Source organism: Limanda limanda, chromosome 12, assembly GCF_963576545.1.
Source record: "Limanda limanda chromosome 12, fLimLim1.1, whole genome shotgun sequence".
NCBI classification, from domain to species: Eukaryota; Metazoa; Chordata; class Actinopteri; order Pleuronectiformes; family Pleuronectidae; genus Limanda; species Limanda limanda.
In genome coordinates, this window is record NC_083647.1 from 23,744,043 (window position 1) to 23,769,367 (window position 25,325).

The following is a 25,325-nucleotide window of genomic DNA, read 5'->3' on the forward strand; positions in this document are numbered from 1 at the left end:
GCAAAAACCTGTTTTCTTTGTAAACTCTTTTGATTTTTCACAAATATCTGCAGCTTCTGCTTCACAACTTCAATGTCTTTTTGACAAGAGAGTTTTCACCAGCCATGTGTGTATGTCTGTGTGTGAAAAAATCCTCCTGCTCTTGTAGCTACACCCTCCACCCACAACTGTAAATTAAGGGTTTACAAACTATGCAAATTGTTGAGTAATGAGCTGCAGGGAGGAATTATTTATGAACATAGAAGCACAACTAACTTCCTGCAGATAGACACACACACACACACACACACACACACACACACAAACACACACAGAAACACGCACTGTTTGCTGAGACAGATAAGCATGGTCCTAATAGACGGTAGTTATAAACTGTAACAGCAGCGCTGACAGAAGATTCCAAGGTTGATAACACCTGCATCACATCTTTAAGGAACTACACCAAGTAAATACTCAGGAATATATGAGAACAGCACTTGCTCTATGCCATTATTCATCCAAATTCATTCATGCAGTTATATATTAAGTTTTTTTTAGCCTACAGACAGCCTTTGTTATGCATTAATTTGTATTTAAACAGTTGGCAGAGTGCTGTGTTGTCACTTTGATACGAGTTAAAGCTGGGCTGAGTCTCAAGAGTCGGGTCAGTTGGATTTCATTTGGTACATTAAGTACAGAAATAGCATGTTTTTTGTGATGCAGTTTCTCGTTAAATGAAAAAATAAAACAAAATCCTACTTCTTTATTTGGAGAAGTGGTTTGTGTGGTTTTCTGTTTGCGTGTCTGGCTTCTCCTCCAAAACCCACCCTCCGTACCCCCTCCAATCTTTACCCAAATCTTCCGAGGATTGCATTTGCATATGATCTTTGTCATCTGTGTTTCTGACTGTATTGAATTGAACACCTTCACTCTAGCCTGAGGTATAGAAAACATGCAAAACCATTTAATAACAATGAAAATTTGATAAGTACGATCTTGAACTGGCCTGTTTAACCCGACAGTTAACACATGAAAAGATGTCACAACATGAGGTGAAATTCTTCCTCCCATTTCCAGATAGGAGTTTTTTCCTGATAAGCATTTGCACTCTGAGCCGATTGAGATCTGCCATCGTGTTTTATGTCTGTTAGTCAGACTGAAAGTAATGGAAGCAGCTACTTGGACATTATTGCCGTTATTAATCGTGGAATCTTGTGAATCTTCTTTGTCAACCCTGTGTTTGTTGGTGTGAGCTTGTGTAAAAAAGGAAACCAGTTGTCCGTGGGGAGTCAGTGTAGGTTTGGCGGGAACAAGGTGTCGGGAGGTTCGAGGGAGGTTTTATTCGGGGTGAGTCTGTGTCTCCCTCTCTCTCTCTCTCTCCCCTTTTGTCTGTTCTTTTCAGATGTGGGGTGTGGAGCCCGGAGTCACGGGCCCGTGCTCATACCTCTGCAGGGAAGTTCATTAAACCTTATTTACATTTGCGAGGCCAATCACACAGATACTTGAACCAAACAAAGACTGAACAGTGGCGAACGTTGGTGATTCCACAAGTCAGAGATCAGAACACCCCCCTGGCTCACAACAGACCCTTCGATAAAAGTGATTACGAATGTGAAAACACTGTTGTTGTGGTAAAATGGGTGCTGCCTAAGGATTTATCAGATTATTATTTACGCATAACTGTACATGCAGCGCTGGGAATAGGAGAGTGCATGAAAACCCTGGACTGCAGAGACTTGGGGGAATAGAACAAACACAAACATCCCATAAACCTCAGGCTGAGGCGTTTTTACTGTCTTTGAGAACTGGACGGTCCCAGCTGTCTGGTTGAACTGGTTAAAGGTGTGTGACTATTGGTCAGCAAATACTGTCTGTTTAGTATATTAGTGCTAATAGAGAGGCCTGGAGGTGACACATATAACCAGAGAGAATCTCTTTAACCATTTGCTTTACACAACTTAATGAATTGCAGAATGAATCCGGAATGTATGATCCAAAAATGGCTGAAAGATTAATGGAGTCCAAACTGCAGGGACCAAATGACTCATGGGATTTAATAACTGAACGGTAATTATAGTTGCAGTTTATAACATCCCTTCGTCGTAGGATCATAGTTCAGTTCTTTTATTGACTTGGTATTTTACGTTAAAAAAAAAATATGTGTGATTATTTACAAATGGTTCCTAACACTAAGAATTGCAAATTGACTCTGGCTTCATGAGGTCGTTGTCTTTATCCTGAGCTCATATTACTTTTATGTCTTATGAAGCCGAGTGAGTTTAGCCTGATCTCAGAAAGCAAAGGAGAAGAGTGTGTGAGCTGGTGAGATGAAGAGGAAGAGAAACTACTTCAAGGAAATATTCTCTGAACATGATTTATTTTCTCTGAGTCACTTTGTGTGGGAGGCGAATGAGCTTGGCAGCCATCACCGCTATGTGAGCACACGCTCAGATCACAACGTGCTCCAGCATTATGTCTCAAAGATTACTTAAATACAAGATCAGCTACTTATTTCACAATAACATAAGCAGTCCACTGTCCAAATTTTCTATAATTTCATACTCCACTATATTTATCTCTGACAGCAGGAGTTGAAATGTGTTATAGATTAAATTAACTAGCAGTGCATAGAAGTGCAGCTGAAAGGATTTTCTTTGACTTAAATTATAGTAACTTTTATATTTTAACAATCAAAACAGATGAGGAAAATACTCAGCGGATTCATTTGTAAAGACAATAATCATTATTTGAACTAGAAAGCTTCACCTCAACCAACCACATCAGTAAAATGCTAGAGCCACGTGGAAACAGGTATTTTACTCTACTGAGAGCTTTGGCTTTTGATTCATAGCTAATAATACTTTGCTGATCCTACAAATATTTTCAATGCAGGATTTGTTCTTGTAATGGAGTATTTCTTTACATTTTGGTCATAGTACTTTTACTTATAATTGTACTTTACTTAAAGTAAAGGATCTGAAAAGGTTCCACCCCTGATATTTCTATCATCACTGCAGTGAATTCAGTTCAGTTTAGTTCAGAATAATTTATTTGTCCCTCATTTGAGGTGAAATTATAACAACATACAAACAGATGATTCATTTGCATGCATAGAAACCTTCAAGCAGAAAGCTCCACACTGCCCCTGATGTGACCACCAGGTTACAATTCACCTCCAAACAGCTTCATTTCCACCATGTTTTTTATCCTAAATGTCCTCTGACGTCCTCCTAATTACTGCTGATCTATTAGGCTGAAAACATGGTGTACATGACGCTGTTTGGAGGTCAACTGGAAAGTCAGGGCTTACGGACACTTGGATGACACCACAGGAGCAGTCTGGAGGCATTTAGATGGTTTTCTTGTTTGTTTTTTTACGTGAGAAGAAGTGGTCTCCATTCACAACCTCCATGCTGGTGAAAATGAGTAAAGTTTCATTTCTGGCTGACCTATCCTATTTTCTGTGCCTAGAACTTGTTTCCCTTTGCTGAGTCATCATAAGGAGGTATTGTGTATCACTCCTGCTACTGAGGAAAGGTCCATGTTTAGTGATATTTTCAGAATGTTTTCAAGGCACTTGTTTATAATTGATACTTTGTTGTCTCTAGAAGTTCAAATGCACTAGTCCATTACTATTTGAACCTCAGCATCTAGGGTTCCAAATTTTTTAAATTTATACATTATATACATTATATGCATATTGTTGTTATAGTTTTTCAGTCAGTTGAAATACATCTTGAGGAGAAACATTTGGGGTGGTTTTGTGTCTGTATAGGCCTTGTAGTTTTACTTTTGATACTTAAGTACATTTCAACACCAGATACTTTTGATACTAAGTACATTTAATATGAGCTACTTAAAGACTTTTACTCAAGTCATTTTCTGACGGGTGACTTTTACTTTTACCCAAGTCACTTTCAGATAAGATATCTGTACTTTTACTCAAGTATGGCTTTCAAGTACTTTATACACCACTGCCTATATCCCTTTAATAATTCATTGCTGAAAATCTCTCTCAGCCAAGTCAATGTAGTATATTTATCCAAGAGATCTTCTGAGCATGGTTATAAAATACAATGACATTTACATCTATTATGCTCAAACTTATATTCAGCTAATGGATCTCCTAAGGCCTTAGGATATTAACATGTCTTCATGTTTTATAACTATGCTAGAGAGATCCATTAGCTGAATATAAGTTTGAGCATAATAGATGTAAATGTCATTGTATTTTATAACCATGCTCAGAAGATCTCTTGGATAAATATACTCCATCAACTTTGATTCTGATCTTTAGCGGGGATGCAAGTGTGAGAATCCGGGTTGAATAATCCGGTGGTCGTGGTCTGCGGCCTCAGCCGAGGGGGTGAGAACAAAAGATGGAACATTTGAAGGATTGTGTCACATCCTCCTTCCTCTGCACGATGACAACCGCGTCAGAAGTAACCCGCGCTCTGATTGGTCGTCGCTATAATACACGGCCGCTGATTGGCTGAGAGGTTGGCGCTCCGGAGTTTCATTTTGAACATAAATACCATCAGCATCCGGAAGCGAGTCCCAGAGACCAGCGGCTGTCAGAGAGAGAGAGGCCGCCGAGCTGCTGCTGCTGAGCACCGTGGGTTCAATGCCACTGCTCCACCCGGTTTACACACTTTACCCCCAGAACCACACGGTCACGTCCGGGCGATTCCCAGGCTCCGTCGCCTCCTCAAATGTCCCCCGGAGCTAGCTAGCTGGTTAGCTTCCTGGTTAGCTTCCTGGATTAGCACCGTCCTGCTTGCTTCGCTTTGTTGGGACATTCAAACTCAACCCCCCCCCCCCCCTCACTGCTGGATCTACACCCGCCGGACACCCAGCCATGGAGTCGGTGAATCTGTTCGACCAGGCCAGCCCCGTTAACACCGTTTTGAAAAGTAGGCCCGACGCGATCCCCGGCCTTTCCTCGCTGTCGTCGCCGCACTGCAGGACCCTGTTCTCCCCCGGACCCGCGGCGGTGCTGTCCCCGGTCACCAACCTGGCGCTGGACTTGGACAACCTCGCCGTACTCGGAAGGTAGTGTTGTGTTGTGTGTACTTGTGTTGTTTCTTGTGATCCAGTGGGTCGGTGCTCACGCCATTGTTTTGCCTGTTGTGTGTCCGTCCCTCAGCCTCTGTGATACCCCGAAGAGGAGAAAGCAACCCCGGCTGGAGAAGGTTCCCTCCTTCGCCTCTGACGTCTCATCTGATGCCGGTGAGCAAACCATGAAAACCCATTGTCTGTGCTAATTGATGCCGCTACTAATGACGCCCTAGGGCCCGATGTGCCACTGATTCACAGTCATGCATTTTAAAAGATAACTTAAGAAGTGCTCATGGGATCTGGACTGTTAATGATGGTTCATTACAGGGATACGTTTATTTTAATTACTCGCACACACATGTTTTACATAAGTCTGTTCCCTATTTCACATTGTGATTTATTAACTATAAACTTAGGCTTCAGCAACATTATCTTTAGGGCTTAAGGACCCAGCATCTCCAATCTTTAACAATTTGACATTTTTCTAGACTAAATTATCATTCTAGTTTAAATCTTGATTGATAAAGTATTGCAGATCCAATTATTTTAATGCACAGCTGCATTCATCACACACTTCCCCCTGGGTTAAACTGGTAAACAGTGTAGATTCCACCAGCCATGGGTCTAATCCACCAGTGGTTTGTTGGGGGGCCGGTATCGATCTCTGACCCCTGTCTTTCTCTTCAGGCCTCGGCATGGATCCCCCGAGCCCCATGGACGCCGTGGAAGTGGAGGACACGTAAGTTGCACTGTCCCCATCACGTCTGTTTCAATCAATCAGCCTGTGAGCTGTGCCCCTCAGATTATCACCCCCCCACACCTCCCAATCCCCTCCACCACCGTGGCCTCGGGCTCACAGCTGAACCAAGCACCAGTTTCTAATTTGTAGGATTATATGTTTTTACCGTTGGATTTAAAACGAGAGGTTCACAGATTTTTTTACTAAGCAGATTAGCCAATAAGACATGTTGGCTTAACTTTCTTTGTTTTTTAAAGTTAAGTGAAAAGAACCTGTGGGCTGGAATGTTAGAGTTAACAACACTTTTTATTTAGCATGTTAGATTTCCTATAGGGAAATTTATCCATTTTGCCGGAGCTGATCCAAAGCAGAAGGGGACAGAGCTCTTGTCCATAGCATTGTTATCTGTTCCAGGTCAGCTGCTTTATCTTGGGTGGCCCTTGTCTAAGTTCTGAGTTTCTGCAGACATCTGCCGCCGTCTGATGTGCGAGTTCCTTCACAGAAGCATTTGGTCCCCGAGACCTCATTCACCCCCTCCACAGCTGTTTGGTTGCTAGGAGGTTTCCTGGATGGGGGGAGAAATGGCCTGCGCTTGGGTTTAATGATGGCCCATCCCCTCTGGGTTTTGGCACACTCTCCCTATACACTGTTATTTCAATAGTAAAGAGGGGGCAGGAGTTTCTTCTGCATCAGGGCTATAGAAACGAGGGCACCCCCCGAGAACAACTGCCCTCCCTCCTTCTGCTCTGCATTGAATGGGACACGCTCCCCCTCGACAAACAAAGGACCCTTGCAGCACAGGGGCTGGCGGCCTCGGCTCCAGCAGGCATATGGTAGATTAGCTGATCTCGGCATCCCTTCCCCTCCTGAGCCGAACACTGGGCTCTGCACTCAGACTTATTTAGCATACAGGTGGGCATCACTCCAGTGCAAAGACCACCTCTTGCTTCTGTGCACTCGCCCATCTAATCCAACCGTTCCTCTGGGATTCTCAATAGAGCCGGAGATTCTTTGTAGTTAATGGGCACACGGGGTCTGGACTGGCAATTAAGGCTTTTCAGCCTCTTTCCAAAGTGGGTTTTATTACACACACCAGTTACTTCTTCTTATTGCGCAGCTCGGTCTTGAAACATTTCAACCAATACCTATCAATTCTGAATGGTGTCTCTTTGTTCCCGGTACAGATTTGAAAGAGCAATTCAACAGTCGAGAAGAGTTGTCAACGAGTAAGTTGCTTTCCAGTCAATATTCTAAAATCATTGCACCAGTGCACCTTATTTGATGGACTATTTTTCAACACAAACCTAAAGTGTTTTTTATTGTTTTATTTGTACTGAATGCTTCTCCTCCTTTCTATCAATTAAAGGAAGATACCAATTCGAAGAATCAACTCATTGCCAGTAAGTAGAGTTGTGATATTTGCCTTTGGATTTCATTTCTCACTGATGCTCCAGGTTGTATGATTCTGTCAGATGGTTGCCTGTTTGGTTATCAAGCATCCAGATCACTTTAAAGTGAATCTCCAAATGTACCTTCAGAACTGTCACAGATTGATGATTCAATACACAAGACTAGAGAGAATGGAGGACCATGCATACGTGAAAGTTAAAAAATATCAACTTGCAGCTGGGTCTGGGAACAAGATTTAGTTTTCAACTCTACTAGTGCTCATCGTCCTCCAGTGTCCAACCTCAGCAGCTTTTTAACCAAGTCTCTTTTCTCCTTCCCTCTCAGCTCCAGCTCCTGGGTTTCAGTCCATCTCTAAAAGGACAGGAAACAGATTCTCATCGCTATGGAATATTCGGACAACAACCCTCCCAAACTAATGCCGCCTCCTCCTGTCAACACGAAAACAAAGAAAACATGCCGGAGGTCAGTGGTGTTGTTTGCCTTTTTTGGTGGAACACATTAACGAGAAGGTGTTTTTAATTTGTTTTTTAACTTACTGTTAAACTCACAATATCCTGGTTAGATACAGAAGCTTAATAAATAATGTAATGCTCAGGAAGCTGATCTTTTGAAACGGTGAAGAAAATTGCTTCATTTGGCTTTTGGTTGATGTTTAATTTTAGTTTAGTTAAAAAAAGGGTTCACTCCACTACAGGACATCACCTGAGGACACATGGTGTGTAGCAAATAGATATTGACCTATGAAAGTGTTGAACTGTAGAATAGTTGTTGGCAATGCTTCCTGGAAAGTGTTGAGCTTTAACCTTTTGTGTTAATGTGTTTCCAGGAGGGCTTTGAATTCAAGAAACCAACCAAACCAGTGTCCCGGTGTCGGCTGCGCTCCTTCCACGGTGGACAGTCTAAAGACGCCTTCGCTCGCCGCCCCAGCTCAGCACCAGCGCTCATGGTATGCCGACACCTGAAAGGTTGCTTTCCCTCTTTGGTTTAAAACCTCCTTCTAGAAATATAACACCTTTCTCCCCTCTCTCTACTTTGTCCAGTTTTCCTCACCTCCTCCAATCCAGCAGCTGGACTTTTTTGACTCCAGCCCGGTGTTCCAGAGACGCTCCTCTGGCAGCTCTCTCAACGAAGATGACGATGATGGATTTTTTGGTGTTCTGGATGACAACATGGAGGTGAGACCCCGTAACTTTAAAGAACTGAATTCATTCTTACAGTTTTACTTTAAGAACCACATGATTCCTCATTTATAACCTGTATAAAATTCATATAAACTTGTATTTGCAATAATTTTCTGACGTCTCTATCGCCTACAGAATGACTCTGGGATGCCGATGGGAATGGCCAGCTTGCTCACTGCCCCACTGGTTTCTGACAGTTCAGGAGAAGACTCTGTAAGTCGAAGCACTAACACTAGATCTCTATATATTTGTCTGAGTAGAGTTCAAGGAGCAAAGCAGTGTCACTTCAGCAGCTTCAAACATGTGATTTATTTCTAAAATAGAAGCAGGAATTATGGCAGGATTGTCTTTGTGTTGGGCCCACTTTCATTCATCAATCTAAAAGCTGAAAATGTAATTTGTCTCCTTCAGCCTGTGATTCGCTGCCGGCCGCGGAGCTTGTTTCGCTCGCCCTCCATGCCCAGTCCACTGTCCCGGCCCTGTGCCAAGCGCCCCGACTGCCCCGGGGACGACGTCACGCCGGTCAGGGTGAAACGCCGACGCAGCGTGGCAGGAACACAAGTCACCAGCCTGGAGCAAAACCCAGAATCCCCACGAATGGTGAGTCATCACTGCACTCTTACATTCGCATGAAGGCAGCAGGACACTAATTCTACTAATTAACGAGTAGAAATTATAGCGTCTTCGTAGGTTTACAACAAAAGCACAATTTGCATCTCTTGCCTTCTTTGTTGCAGTGGAAAAATTATTTCTTCTGCTGAGACTATTGTCTCTGGTTTTTAAAGGCGGTTTCAAATGACCAAACTTCTCGTCAACCGTCCTCCTAAGTCTCTCCCTCGTCTCCTTCCAGGGCTGCTCCTTGTTCCAGAGATCCAAATCCTTCTGTCAGACCGACATCGAGAAGCTGCTGGACAGTGAGGACAGCTCTAAGGATCTGATAGGAGATTTCACCAAGGTGAGGAAGACTGAAGAATCTCCAACTGTTTTCTTAACACTGACTTTAATTATGTGAAATGAGCCTTTCTAATCCTATTTCCTTCTGTAGCCTTTTGTATTACCCACGGTGGAAGGCAAACATCAAGACCTCAAGTACATTACCCCAGAGATGGTGAGTAGACGAACTTTGCTGCTTTTCTCTTTGACCTGACAACAGATTTGGTGTTTTACTGCATGTGATTTCACATATAAACAAAAATAATGTGATTCTTCTGGTCTTCAGATGGTGTCCGCTCTGACTGGCCAGTTTGACCATCTAGTTGAGCGAGTGATTGTCATTGACTGTCGCTATCCCTACGAGTTTGAGGGAGGACACATCCAGGTGAGTCTACATATGCCTGCATGTGACATTTACTGATTTATAAAAGGGCCAAATAGAGCTACAACAAAATGGTCCCATTGAAAATAAATAAATGATTGAGCGTGTATAAAAAATTGTTGCCGTTAAGACCTGGTGGTCAAGTAATGAACTCATTCTTCCCTGCTATTGAATGTCTCATTTGTAGGGACTTCATTTGACCGGGTATAAAAGTTGAGAAAGGACTCAACATCGACTGTAATAAATTGAGTGTTGGTTTTCGTCTGTTGTGTCAGGGAGCGCTGAACCTGCACCAGGAGGAGCATGTGGAGGATTTCCTCCTCAAGACCCCAATCATCCCGTCCTCCTCGGAGAAACGAGTCATCATCGTCTTCCACTGCGAGTTCTCGTCGGAGCGCGGCCCTCGGATGTGCCAGTTCGTCAGGAAGCAAGACCGCGCCATGAACGAGTACCCGGAGCTCCACTACCCCGAGCTCTACATCCTCAAAGGAGGATACAAGGAGTTCTTCCCTCATTTTCAGGTGAGCTTATCTTTTGAGATTGCACTTGGGCTTTTGGCTACTGTGATATGACACCCTGTTTTTATATCTGACAATCTTGAAACTTGAGACTGCACGACTGGAATACCTGGTGTTCATCAACCATAGGTACACAGACTAAAGTGAAGTGAAAAGTTACTTTGGCATTGTCCATATCCAAAATACAATTATCAGTATTTCTTTAAATTGTAGAACAACCAGCCACAAGCGGTGTCAGTTTAAAGCTTGTTCTAGATCCTCGACTGTCTGCTTAAAATCCTTCCTCGATCTTTCGAATGTCTCAATGTGCGTTAACAAAGAGGCTAGAAGGTGGACAGGATTTCTCTCGTTGGACGAACGTCCCTTTCACACGTTGATGGACAAAGTCCTCGGTGGCTGTTCTGCTCTCTGAACCTGTCTCCTTGTCTTCCTCTGCAGTTGCAATGTGAACCTCAGTCGTACCGGCCCATGCACCACGAGGACTACAAGGAAGACCTGAGGAAGTTCCGCCTGAAGAGTCGCACCTGGGCCGGGGAGCGCAGCAAGAGAGACATGTACAGCCGACTGAAGAAGCTTTGAGCGCCTCCCGAACTGCCTCAAACACTCTGCCATCCCGACCCCACCCCCCCCCCACCCGAATGGACTGCAAAATGCAAATTTCTCTCAGAGCCTGAGGTCTGGCCCCACCCACACGGACATAACGTTTCTGGAATCGCACCAACAAAACTGGGATTTTAAGACTCAATTATGTCATGTAACTATCACAAATTGTTATTTATGCAAATTTAAAGAGGTAAAGACGTGAAGTGATGAACCTTGCGCCCTGAAGACGTGGAGGTGCAGTGCAGATTTGATTAAGAGGATCTGAAGCACTGTGATCTTTTATAAACCAAACACTTGGACCTACTGCCGGTTTTACCTTTAGCATGACGCTGACGTAAGAAGCACAGATCACTGCCAGCGTGCCGAGCCACGGCCGAACCATTCTGCCAAATCTCACGTGTCTTTCTGTCTCCTCACTGGGTTTTATGTTTTACTTTCACTGCCTTCTTCATTTTCCACCTTATTTTAGCACTTGAATCAAAAACCTAAAATAATGAGGTGCTTTTTTGATACTGCTTTTTTTAATATAATTTTAATGAATTTTCTTCGACCCCCCCCCCCCCAAATTTAGACATTGGTTGTGAAAGCACGACTCTCTCCAGACGTATTTCAACTTTCAAAACAATTTGTTAAAGTTAGATTCATGCAGAGCTGTTTTCTTCCTGATTGGTTGCAATATTTGTTTTTGTTTTTTAATTTTCTCCATCAGAAGAAACCAAAGCAAACAAGCTTCCTGTTAACTTTGCAGTGAGATTTTTTTTTTTTGTTTTCCCCCAATGCTGCAGGTCAGCAAGTGTGAGAGGATTTTTAATCTTGGAAACACCATTTTGTTCAGCTTTGAATTCCTTAAAATGTAAAGAGATGTTTTACCCTCTGCAGAGCGAATGAGTCAGTTTGATATGAACCGGGTGGTTCAGGCTCGTGGGGGGGGCCCCCGCTGAAATAAAGACCCAGTGTGTTTCAAAGAGGATGTTGTGTTTTCTAACAATCGAGGGGTTTTGTGCTGTGGATGTTATTTTAGGTAGGACTGGGTACAGATACTTGAATGATGGTTGTATGGTTTAACACTATAGCCACCAGACATTTCGAATGTTGTCTATTTTACAGCCCATGATGGAAAAATGTGGATTTTGAGGAAAAAAGCTAAACCTAAATATGAAAATCTTATACTGGTGATATATAACTATCTAAACAAAGTAAATGTAATCTTCAAGTAAACTGTTAGGACTCAAAAGTTTGGTACTTGGTGATACAAAATGTGTTTTACAAGACACTGGAATTATTCTGTTTTCATACCCAGCCCTATTCCTTAATTCAGCTTCATATCTGAACTATATAGATATAACAAACCCTTGAACATTCTCTTGATCCTGGTTCTCAAATGTGAGGATTTGTTACTTTTCTCTGTTGGTTCAACAAATTAAAGCATTTTAAATGTTCAAAAGTGTGATTTGTCACTTTGGGATCTGAAGGCGTGTCTTTCCTGACACTATATAAATGCATAATTGGAAAACTGGAAAATGAGATCCCAATGAAAATCATACTTTTTAGTCCACATTTAAACAGAACTTTTCTGTTTTATGAAAGTTGAGTGTAAAGCTGATAACAGGCCTCTGATGTTGGACTCAGTCAAAGCAAATGTAATTTTCCACATTTGAAATCTAAGAATGGCCGTTGTGTTTGGTCTCCGCTCTGTGCAGTGGAGACACACACAGAGCACTTCCTGTGATTTCAAATCCTCCCGCTGCAGCCGATGATGGGAGTTTCTTGTCTGCTGCAGCAGCACGTGATCACACACACGCACACACAGACACATACAGCCACATTCCTGTGTGCTGAGGGAGTGGCTCTGGGGAGGCAGCGCCTGACAAGTCCTGACAGGAGGGTAACAGTTCTGTTGCAGGAGGGAAAACAATCCGTGAGCTGTAAACACGTGACTGAGCTGACAGAGGTTTAAAAAAGCACAGCTCCCGCCCCCTGCTCCCTCCTGGCATGTGACCAAAGTTTAAAATCCGGCAGTTTCCCAGCGGCCATGTGGCTCTGGGAGAGAGAGGATGAGTCTTTGTGCTCAGATGGACGTCTGAAGACTAAGTTCAAGCCAACATTTTCCAGCTGGGAGAGTCTGCTGGTCGTCTTGTGAACACATTTAACTGAAAGATTATATCCCAAGATCGAACACAGCTGGGACACTTTTGTCTCAGCGATCCCTAAGAGAACTTCTGCCCTGTTCTACGCAAGTCTCAAAAACTGTTCATCTTATCGGCTTCACACTTGGCTTGTGTGTAGTTAATGGCCCACAGAAGTGTTTTAAGAAATTGGTGCACTTTGGACATGCGATATGTTGATATTAATGAAATGAAGATGGCAATCAGTGCTTTGTAGCAGTCAGCGGAGGACGGGGTTCAACGTTTCTTCTGCACCAGAGACTGTTTATAAAACCTCGGCACACAACATCCAGCACAAAAACAATCAAAAAGGCACAGAACATTGTAGAGCTGTTTATTCTGGAATAATTATGAAGTAGCTCCAGAGAAATCAGGCAGGTTAACAACAGGCACTGCACTATTACGGATGTTTTTTTGGATATTTATTGAAAAAGTTATCTCCCAGACTTGGATTTGGAACATCTGCCCTTCTCGTTATTAAGCTGCCGGTTTTCCTCTGAACAGGACGGAGAACCGAGCAGTTGCGGGGATTCGAGGAGCCTCACACTTTTAAATGAGGCCGACACAATGTAGCAGCCTTTCAATACAAGCTTCCTTTTTCCATTTCAACAGTCGGAGTTCAAATGTAGATGAGTCTTCTGCAGACCCCCCCCCCAAAAGAAAAGAAAACACACACTCAAACCCCTTCAATTAGGAGACGGAGATTCAAGTATTCAAGCCAATATAAAGGAAACATCAGAAAAGATGCTAACCCCCTTCGATATGAAATCATTTCAAAACAACATTTTGACATCAACAGCACAAGATTGGATATGTTTGGCTTCAGTTCTGGATGGTGTGATGAAGTGGAGACATTTCACTCATCTTGATGTACAGTCTTTAATATGGACGCATATGGTTTACTTTAATTAATTCCCCTTAAGTAGCATTTGTAATCAGTATTTAAACACTTTATAACACTATATCATTAGCAGATATTTGCATATATTGATATAATTGTTAACAATTACAACTACTGTGAGCAGCTGTATGCACAAAATAATTATTATTAATAATTATAGTTATTTTATAATAAACAGTTTTAGACGTATAGAATATATCTTCATAGGAGAGATTCGAATTTTGGACAATTCACATTGATAAACACTGAATATTTCATGACATCTACATTGCATGCTGCTATAAATCATATTAACATGTTTGTATACTGATACATATGAAATAAAGAAATAAAAAAGTATAGATAAGATATGTATATGGGATCGTATTGCTGATCTACTGAATTAATGACATTGTTAAACAACTTTGTTCATTGTGTTACTTTCTAAAACCAGAGAATTCACCCTGATGCAAGATGATGGAAAACCTCCATCTCTCTACGTGATCACAGGCAGAGCTGCTCTCAAACCTCCGACCACCACGCCCTTCATATCACCATCTCTCCTTTGTGAATCCACCTCCTGGTCCCAGCCTGTCCTGATGGACACCCCCCCTGCCCGGGGTCCTGCAGGCGTTCACCTGTAAACCCGCTGTTTGCTGTGACTTGTTGACACTGACGACAACCTGACGAGCCGGCCTGTGAAACCAGGTTCTAAGCAGCAGGCTGGTGCCCAACCCTGTGGTTTCAGGGGATGGGTGTGGGACGTGGTGCATTTAACTTCCTGTTTTTGTGCTTTTGAGGATCGGTAACTTGTGATCTAGATTGTTTCCTCTTCTCAGCTTGTGTTTTTGCTCTCTGCACGTCCTCCCTGCAGATAGAGGATGTTTTCATTTCCCCCGACAGACAAAAACATAGTTCGGTGGACTGCTGAGTGTTGTCGTTAGTTTCCTTTATTTCAAACTAGCGGGCCTCGCCGTCATCGCTCCACGCTATTGGCTGATCGCTCTTCACTCAAATCCGGTTGTTGTTCTTGTTCAGCTTCTTCTGCAGAAAGAACTCGTGACTCATACTTCAGAATCACTGAGACCTGCTCAGACTCTTCCTGTGGCACGAGCAGGTTGCGTGTGAACCTCCACTGGAAACTCAGTGAAATCAGGCTTCACTTTCACAATGAATTGTTGCACAGCTATGTGGCTAATTATTACCTGCCGCGACCCGGCCTCGTTCAGAGTGATGACTGTAAACCAGCCTGGGTAATCATTACACACAGGGCGGGTGCTGCAGAAACAATGCTCAACATGAATTCTGATGAAATGACTAAAGGCTGAACACTGGGGGAGGTTTCCCCCGTTTCTGGAAATCCTGTACAACAATCTGGCATTTAAAAAAAACATGCATTCAATCTAGTTTAACTTTGTCCTGCCCTACAATCCTTTACAGACACAGGATTAGTGAAAAGGTAATTCTACTCAAGTACAGTACATGTACATTTACAAATCTGAGGTACTTGTACTTCAGGATTTGAGTTTCCTAGTTCCAGACCAGCAAGATCTCTGTCTGTATGTATGTGGAACGCATGTCTCGCAATCTGTTCATCCTATCGGCTTCACACTTGGCTTGTGTAGTTAATGGCCCAGAGAAGTGTTTCAGAATTTGGTGCACTTTGGACATGCGATATGTTAATATTAATGAAATGAAGATGGCAATCAGCGCTTTGCAGCAGTCAGCGGAGGACGGGGTTGTTCAACGTTTCTTCTGCACCAGAGACTGTTTATAAAAACGTCGGCACACAACATCCAGCACCAAAACAATCAAAAAGTCACAGAACATCGTAGAGCTGTTTATTCTGGAATAATTCTGAAGTAGCTCCGGAGAAATCAGGCAGGTTAACAACAGGCACCGCACTAGTACGGATGTTTTTTTTGGACATTTATTGAAAATGTTATCGTCCAGACTTGGATTTTGAGAAGACAAAACTCCAGATAAAAGATGGTGGTCACACAGACCTCACTGATATGGAGTTATTACCCCATTCTCTCTCCCCATATAGGGGCGAAGAGTTCAGAATAAATAAAAGAATAAAATAAATAAATAAATAGAGCTCAGAATAAGAACATCACAACTAGAGAAACTGAGAAAAAACTGAACTTCAAAAAAGCCCAAAATAGATCCTCTGTACGCTCATGGCTGTAGATTTTCTTATAAAGATAACAACACCGCTGCCTACGGTGCTGCTTCTTGAGGTGCTTCTTCAAACACTGCACCAGAGCCTCCTCCAGACCCGCATCCTGCAGGGGCCAGGCAGCCGCCATCACATCTGTCCCACACTGTCCCTTTCTGAGGTCCGCCACCACAGCATCGGGCACCTTTAAGATGATGTAGGCTCCCGGATTAATGTTGAGCCCCTCCATCGTCTTTTTGGTTACTCGTGTGATGTAGTCGTCCCATTGCTGGGAGTCGTCTGTTTGGATCACCACTCCAAAGTCGGTCAGGACCTTCTCCGTCAGGAGGGCAACAAGGTCCTGGATTGTTCTGGTGGTTTCATCGGCCTGGGACGTCTCGCTTGGCGTTGAGTTCTCCATCAGATTTGCGTAGAGAGAACTCTCGCTCTCCCTCAAACCTGACGCCTGGGAAAACGACTTTGTGCTTTCCTCTTCTGTTCAGTGTGATGGCGGCCGGGTGCCAAGGTGCACTCCAGCCAGCTGCGGCTTTGTGAAGGCTTGAAGAATCTAAAAGCTGTGACTGTGCTTTGGATGCTTTGAACAAAACTCATAAGCTGTGCTTTGATCTAAAGCACAGCTTATGATTTTGTGCCCTTTAAACATTTCCCAAGATATGTCTTTATTTTTTTGCTTTCCTATATCTGCTTTTGTTATTAAACATTTTTTTGATTGCTTTGATCTTTTAAAAAAAACTTTTTTATGATCTGTTTTTTGACAATGTTGTCGTAGGGAAGCTTTATGAGACGTAATCATAGGCAAGGCAAGCTTTTTTGTGTGGCACATTTCAACATGGCCACAACATATACAATGCATCATGACAATGAAGCATTTATAGCATACCTTTAATGTTATTTTAATGTTGGATGCAATTAGTGATATAATAAAGTTATTTCTTTTGTCGGTAATGCACCTTGACGTTGCCACTTACCAATAAACCAAACAGAAGAAGTTTTTTACTTTGAAATCTCTCAGACTAATGGCTCCATCAGCTCCTCAGATCCTGTTCCTGTGTCAGCAGGTCTGTGAGGGACGAAGGACGAGGAGGTCAACACGACAGGGGAGCAAATGTTGACAGAGCACAGTCAGAGTTTCCCTCCATCACTGCAGTCTGATCAAACACACACACACACACACGTACATAAGTGTGACCAGCAGCTGTTGGATCAGCAGCTGCCTCTGTTTGTCTGCTGAGAGTCAGAAACTCTGCAGCTGCCTCCGGTCGCTCGCTCCACTTCATCCACTTCTGCAGCACCTCTCCACACTTTTATCCTCTTTGCTTTTTTACTTCTTCACTTCAGGTTGATCTGACTTAAATAAATAAAATTCAAACTATCAACTTATCTGAACCAAACTAAAGAATTAATCAAATTAAACATAAAAAAGAATAAAACCTAACCCCCAAAACAATAAGGCCATGGCTTTGAAGTAAGAGTAAATGAGATTTTGTTCAATTATTTTTAAATAACAAAGATATCAGGCAGAATGTATAAGACCTGAAGGGAAGTTCCTCCTGATTTAGTCAGTTAATATCAACAAGTCGATATAGTGTCTGAGTTGAAACTTAAGGGAACATTTCTGCTGTATGTTCCTGTCCCTTTGATTCATTGATTAATTAATTAATGTTTGTTGATTGTTATTCCAACAACATGAAAACGTGGGTTATAATGTCTGTTTTACATATTTGTTTGACATTTCAAAGAATAAATGATTATTCAGCAGATGTTTCAATAATTAAAAAAAAAATCTATATTTGCAGCCCCACATCTTATTTTTACAAAATGCCTATTTATTTTTTACATTTACGTGAAATACAAGTATTTAATTGTCACTTTTTTTATTAAGAAGGCAATAGTTTTTTTTATTCCAAATAAATAATGTATCTACAACAACTTATAATATAATAAAATATAATATAATATGATATGATATAACATAATATAATTTAATTTAATATAATATAGTATAATATAGTATAATATGATATAATATAATAAATATAATATAATATAATATAATATAATATAATATAATATAATATAATATAATATAATATAATATAATATAATATAATACTTTATGTAATATAATGAGCCAGCGCCATCTGCTGGTGAATAAAAGGCAAAACAACGGCAGCCCACGGTGATCAGCTGACCAACGCGGAAGTGAATTCCGTGTAAATAAATAGATAATCGTGTATTTGTTCTTTTCACCGGTTCGTCACCATGGTCCGATGCTTCCTGATCCACAGCGTGTGTCCGCTCTCCGAGCTCCCTGCCGGGGACAGCCGGCTGCTCTACTGCCGCCTCTTCGCTCCGGGGGACGGGCTCCTCACCGGGCAGCTCCGGGAGAGAAGCCCGGCGGAGAGAAGCCTTCTGCGGGGGGAGAAGGCCGCGGTGGTTGCGAGGTGAGCGGCTGGATGAGCTAGATAGTTAGTTAGTTAAGGAGTAAGTTAGTTAGTTAGGGAGTAAGTAAGAGGGCCAGTCAGTCTGCTGGGTAGTTAGTTAACGAGTGAGCTGGTTAGTTAGGGAGTTAATTGGTTATTTAGTATGTTAATTCGTTGGTATGTTAATTAGTTGGTAAGTGAGTGGGTGAGTTAGTTTGTCAGCAGTGGATGGGTAAGTTAATTAGTGAGTTAGTTGGTTATATAGTTAGTTAGTCTGTTAGTGAATTAGTGAGTGAGCTAGTTAGTGTGCTGGTGAGTTAGTTAGTATGTTAGCTGTGGGTGGGTAAGTTAATTAGTGAGTTAGTTGGTTATATAGTATAGTTAGCGAGTGAGATAGCTAGTATGTCAGCTGTGGGTGGCTAAGTTAATTAGTGAGTTAGATGGTTATATAGTTAGTTAGTCTGTTAGTGAATTAGTGAGTGAGCTAGTTAGTGTGCTGGTGAGTTAGTTAGTATGTTAGCTGTGGGTGGGTAAGTTAATTAGTGAGTTAGTTGGTTATAAAGTTAGTGAGTGATTTAGTTATTTAGTGAGTTAGTTAGCTGATTATATAGTTCGTGGGTTAGTAAGTGGGTGGCTAGTTAGTGAGTGAGTTAGCTACTATTTCACCTATGGGTGGGTAAGTTAATTAGTGAGTTAGATGGTTATATAGTTAGTTAGTCTGTTAGTGAATTAGTGAGTGAGCTAGTTAGTGTGCTGGTGAGTTAGTTAGTATGTTAGCTGTGGGTGGGTAAGTTAGTGAGTGAGTTTGTTGGTTATATAGTGAGTTTGTTGGTTATATAGTTAGTTAGTCTGTTGGTGAGTTAGTTAGTATGTTAGCTGGGGGTGGGTAAGTTAATTAGTGAGTTAGTTGGTTATATAGTTAGTCTGTTAGTGAGTGAGTGAGTTACTTAGTTGATTATATAGTTGGTTAATTAGTTAGACACTGCCAACAGGTTGAGTTCAGCAGGATTTTCTTCTACATGATTGTTTCCATACTCATGTAAATCTGCTCCAATTAAAACTGAGATTTAAGTTAAATTGATTTATTTCACAAAGTGATGAAACTCAAAGAAACTGAAACTGTGTCTATACTCACGTGTGTTGGTCGGTTAGTGACAGAAGCTGAATCAACAGTTTGAACACAAACTAAACATGATAATATACGCCCTGTGTGTAATGATTCCCCAGGCTGGTTTACAGTCATCACTCTGGTAATAATTAGCCACATAGCTGTGCAACAATTCATTGTGAAAGTGAATGTACAATTAAAACCGTCCTTTAATCCCTCAAATGCAGACTCTGCATTTCTCTTGTGGTGTTGAAGACATTTAGTGACGTTTATCTCAAGGAACCTTGACCTCGTCTCTCATCTGTTAACCAGGATACCTACAGGTTAGGAATTATGGGATGTCCTTCAAGAGTTTGCCACTAATGAATCAGACGAACGTCTTACTTTGCTTTAGGAGTTTATTATAACACACATGCAGACAAACCAGTAAGTGAGAGGGTAAAGTAAGTAGGGTCTCTGAGGGTCTGTCATTGAGGGGAGATCGTTTCTACACCTTTCAGCCACATGGCTTCAGGAGAAAACACATCACAGACAATATTAAAAGTATGAGAAGAAGCAAATTTCACAGGCAGGTCAAACACGTGAGGTCATACCTTCACATTTCGGCCTGAGGCGTTGAAGATCGACTTCTTTACTCTGCATGTTGTGTATTTCCGACATTTCTGCGATGTCGAAGATTGTGAAAGAGCAGCAGCAGCGTGATGATGCAATCCGCCGCTCGTCTGTCTGCTTCCTGCTGATCCTCCGAGGCTCCGCTACGTGAAAAGCATCAGATGGACCGGTGGAGCTTGTCAATCTTCTCTGCAGTCGTCTCGTTTGTGTTCAGGCTCCTTCCTCTCTTTCCTCCCACATGACAAACTGTAACTGCTCGTTATCGCGGTGAAAGGACAATGCTCCGCCTCCGAGCGGCAGGAGAGAAAGACGATACCTGTCGTGCTGCTTGACGACAGTTTGATTTGTATATATTTACCTTTGCAGAGGAGGTGTTGTTTTCTATTCGTTTGTTTGGGATCATGCAAAAACCACAGAACAGATTTCCACAAAGCTTGGTGGAAGGTTGCTGGTGGAAATACAAACAGAGACGGGATCCAGGAATTCTTTTAGCACTTTTTAAAACTGATGTTTTTTGCTTTTTATGGGACATTTTCAAGCTTTTCCCAGGAAATAATTAATAAATCTTGATGAAAAATCAAACCTGCTTTGCGGCTCTATACGTGGCTGAGGCATGCGCTCTACTGAGAGACATTCTATTTCATATATGAACAAACTATTAACACATGAAGGAAACGTATGATTTTACAGTTGTTCTCATTCAGGTGGTCTAATAAGGCCTGAAATGCTTTTATCCAAAGAGACTTACAATGAGCTTCAATGATTAGATAGTTAACAGAAAACTGTCTCATCATATTCAAAATCAGAATCAGAATTCTTTTTTTTTTATTTGCCAAGTATATTTGCACATACAGGAAATTTCCTTGGTGTGGTTGGTGCACTGTTCATAAATAACAATCAGACATTAAATAGTTCAGGTGATCGAGTAAAGACAGTAGTTACAGTTTGTTACGTTTGTTTTATTTAAACCTTTGTAATATTTTGATGGTTCCTCTGTCTTTTCTTTTGATTTGTATGTTGGTTCCCTTATTTGAATGAAAATGCTGTTATGGTGATTTGTGAAGGGAATAACGGTTATTATGACAAAGAAGCCTGAGGCCATCAGCTCATGTGTGGCTCTCTCTCTCCCTCTCTCTCTCAGGCAGGTGAGGAGCGCGGTGTCTCTCTCCCGCGAGGCCTCGGGGGGGCGGCCGCCGGGGGAGGCGCTGCCCGGGGACGAGGCCCTGGCCCTGCAGGACGCCAGCAGCGGCGTGGTGCGTCTGCGAGCCGGCGACCCGTTCTCTGAGGAGATGAGCGCTCTGTGGCTGGGGGTCCAGAGTCTGGGCTTCACGCTGGTGTGCGAGCCCCACGAGAACCTGCTGCTGGCCGAGGGAACCCTCCGGACCCTGACCCGACACTGCCTGGAGCACCTGCACATGCTGGGCCCGGGCAGCGAGGTGAGGACACTGCTGTGAGAGGAGGCACCAAAGGGTTAAAGGAGGTTTATTCAAACCTTTTTAAATAACATTTAACCTTTTTAAAATACTCTGTCCCACCTGTGGGAGGCTCTGGCCTTGGTGGTGCTGCTTCAGTCGTGTTTCTTGTCTGTACCAGACTCGTCCTCCTCACACAACCTTGACGAATCAGACCTTGTTTGAAAGCTCCTGATTCTCTCTGTGCAAAGAAAGATAGTCGGAAAAATAAGCAAAGCAAAATTTCTACCATGTTTGTGCCTCTTCTGTACATTTTAAAAGATCCGTCTCTGGGTTAAAACCTCAGGAGGAAAGTGGTACTTGGAATATGTGTTTTTACAAAAAATGTTCTTGTCTCATTTGTGTTCAATGACAAATAAACCCACAGTATCTGCAGCACGGCCTCTTCACAGGCCTCATTAGACTGAGATCAGATCACTTCACCTCTGCAGAAACAAGCTCTGCCGGCCTCATTCCCAACTGTAGCAACTCATTACACCTGATGGAATCCGCAGTAAAAAGCACAAGGCAACTGTAGTGACACAAGATCGCAGCCGAACAGATTTTCATGACCACCTGTAACTAACAGTGATGATTACTGAGTCCGCATGGGGTCGTCACTAGGGTTGCAAAGGGGCGGAAAGTTTACGGTAAATTTCCGGAAACTTTCCATGAGAAGTTTGGCTCGGGAATTTGGGGAATTTTGAAAAAAAAAAAAAAACTACGCAAATTAAACGCTGAGCAATAAAAACATCATTCAAAACTCTATTTTAAAGATGTATGGAATGCAGCACATGCTGGATTTTGAATTTCAACCCTCCACTGTGCATTCTTCCATCACATGCACAGATAACTCCCAGCATCCTTCACTCTACAGCAGGGCTGATTGAGGCCTGCTGTAGAGTGCAGGACTAGTCAGGTAAGTTTCAATGATATTACTGGAGAAAATATATTAGCATGCTGATTGAGGATTGTTCATCTGTTCATCTAGCCTATTTCCATTCATTTATCCATCAATTGTAAAATATTTTTACAGACGATTCCAATTGTTTGGCTAACTATTTATATCTCTGGCATTGCATTAGTGATTTTTTACAAACTTTTTTCTCATCTTATTCTACAGAACAATGCCACGTGCACTATCTCATGTGTGGAGACATTTCACCCCATCCAATGTAGAAGGAAAGGCTGTGTACATTTGCAAATACTGTGCAGAGACCTATGTTAAGAATGACACAGCGATGCAGAAGCATATAGTCAAGTGCCCAAAGTTTCCTCAGGGCTCAAATCAGCCTATGACAAAACAAAATGTTTATATTTATGTCTGTATATGACAAGGTAAATACAGTTAGTATAAATTACCCACAACATTTCCTGTTAATTCCCGTTAATTCCCGTTAATTCCCATGGAAAGTTTCCAACTTTGAATATTCCCAGAATTTTGCAACCCTAGTCGTCACTAACGGCAACTCTCCCTCCAGGTGCTGCTGAGGAGCAACCGCATCGACGCCCTGCTCAGCCGCCTCCTTCCTCACGGCCAGCTCCTCTTCCTCAACCACCGCTTCGCCCAGAGTCTGGAGAAGGACGTCGCAGCCTACATGGCCAAGTGACCCCCCGGGACCCATCGAGGCTCCGCCCACCTGACGTCCAGTGCGAAGCTGCGTCCGCGAGTTCTCAAACAAACAAGTCGACTCTCGTTTACCTCCGGTGACACTTCTGCGTCGGTGGAAGAAGCACGGACGACTGGCAGCTGCTGGTTCAGATAACATGAGGTGGTAAACACACAGAGTGGTAAACATTTCCCCCTCAGCCACTCGCAGCTCACTCCTGACTGTTTACTGTGTGGGAGGCTTCAGTTCAAATCCTGTTTGTCAAATCGAGGAGTGGAAAGGAGAATGTGGCAGATTAAAGAGTGCGGCTGAAGAGGCCAGTTAAGACCTACTCACCCGCATCAGAGACGGACACTTATCTAATTCCCCGCACTTCAAATGTCAACGCGTGACCTTGGATCACCAAGACTTCACCTGCTCTTTTCGACAGTTCTCCGAGTATAAAAGAATCTTGAGAGTGCTCTGTCGGCGAGTCGTGACTTCCAGCCGAGCAGAGCTGTTCCAGGAGAGTGGGAGGAAACCGGAGCCAAACCGCCGAAAAGACTAAATCAAAGCCAAACCAGTTTAACATCATTTTTTGAACCAAATATGTCAGAATCCTTGAGACAGCGAGGACAAAGGGAGAAAGACGGGCGATGACATGAAATATTTTTAAAAACACAATGGATGAATGAGGACATGTTGGCAAGAAGAACAAACATGCAGACGTTCAGACAACAAATAACAAATCTATTCCCATATCTGAACATCTGTTGTACCTCTGACAGCACCCCCCCCCCCCCTTCTCCTGCTCCCATTAAATTATCTTAAACCCTCAGTTTCTGTGTTGGCAACCAAATCCAAAACTAAACATGTGGGATTTCAAGGAAAGGAAATCTGTCTGGATGCCAGGATCAGTTGCTTTGATTGTTTCCTCTTTTTTTTTTTTCTGTATTAAAGAATTGAACTCATTTCTAGTCTTACCCAGGGCGTACTCTGTGAAGCTCCAGCACACAGGACGTGTTTTCCAAAAAACAAGGCTCAGGGGATTGAAGATTAAAGTGATGAATCACACAAAAAGGATTTAGAGGTTGTGTTGCTCCCATGGGGTAAAAAAAACAACACAACACAACATCAGCCAGATAAAAACATCTGCAAACTGAAAAACAAGTCAGGTGAACAGGTTCTACTGTAAGACCAGCAGAGGGCGACACTGATCCTATTATAAAGTGGTTTTGTGTGATTTTATTAAATTGATATATGGAATGTCTGAGATATAATTCTTGATTTGTTGCATAGTGTATTGCCAAAAGTAAGTGGACACCCCCACCTTTACATGTACGTGTGCGTTTTGGGATGTTTTTTATGTGGCACTAGTTCTAATGGGGATATAAAATAATGGTTAATTAAATTAGTTGCCATGTTTGTTTTATACTTTCATACTTGAAGTCGTTATTTATATTTTGAATCAGCTGTTTAAGTGATAAAGATTCAGGTACAATTATTCCTTTCCATTATAGAGGAGCAAAATGTAAATTTAAAAACTCAAATCAATAAATAATCCAATTAAACTAGAGAAAATAAGTGATTGGTTATTCATTAGGTATAATTACCTTTCTTGCAGTGGCCTTCAGAAGTAACCTGGCTGCAGAAATAACATTTTAAAGGTTTTAGCAAGAGTACAAGCAATGAATCCTCTGGAAATAATTTAATTTTGATAATTAATTAATCTCAAGTAAGCCCAGAATGTAAAGATGATGCTTTTTTTTAAATCAGTGTGTAGAATTTAAAAAGAAAAACAATTTGTACAATTTAGTGAAAACATCACAAGGATTGTTTTGTTCTCAATCTCTGCTAACAGATTCCCTTTCACCTAAATCTCACACACTGAGCCTTTAAACTAATCTCCATATATTTATGTCTCTGAGCCTCGAACAAACAACGTCTCCCCAGTTATTGTTTGATTTGTATTTGTGTCATTAGCTAACAAATTACCACGAAACTCCATGATAAGACGGCACATTGGGCCAAGAAAGATACCATTCAAATTTGCCGCGGAACCAGATCAGGTTAACATCGTGAGAAAGGGCTGGTTTATAAATCTTCACTGGT

At 42.2% G+C, this 25,325-nt stretch overlaps 2 protein-coding genes across 2 annotated transcripts; both read left to right on the top strand.

Moving 5' to 3' along the window:
- Nucleotides 1–4,554: 4,554 nt before the first annotated feature.
- cdc25b (cell division cycle 25B) lies at nt 4,555–10,812 on the top strand. The gene is made up of 15 exons (XM_061082664.1): nt 4,555–5,031; nt 5,126–5,208; nt 5,725–5,776; nt 6,961–7,002; nt 7,143–7,176; nt 7,511–7,648; nt 8,013–8,132; nt 8,227–8,361; nt 8,503–8,580; nt 8,779–8,967; nt 9,218–9,322; nt 9,413–9,475; nt 9,587–9,685; nt 9,958–10,203; nt 10,639–10,812. The coding sequence occupies exons 1-15, from the start codon at nt 4,838–4,840 to the stop codon at nt 10,777–10,779; spliced, it is 1,719 nt and encodes a 572-aa protein (XP_060938647.1). The 5' UTR covers nt 4,555–4,837; the 3' UTR covers nt 10,780–10,812.
- Nucleotides 10,813–18,246: 7,434 nt separating this feature from the next.
- On the top strand, nt 18,247–24,447 carry LOC133015630 (AP-5 complex subunit sigma-1-like). Its single transcript, XM_061082876.1, has 3 exons — nt 18,247–18,474; nt 21,315–21,609; nt 23,106–24,447. Exons 1-3 carry the CDS (start codon nt 18,293–18,295, stop codon nt 23,232–23,234), a joined length of 606 nt encoding a protein of 201 aa, XP_060938859.1. The 5' UTR covers nt 18,247–18,292; the 3' UTR covers nt 23,235–24,447.
- The last annotated feature ends 878 nt before the right edge of the window (nt 24,448–25,325 follow it).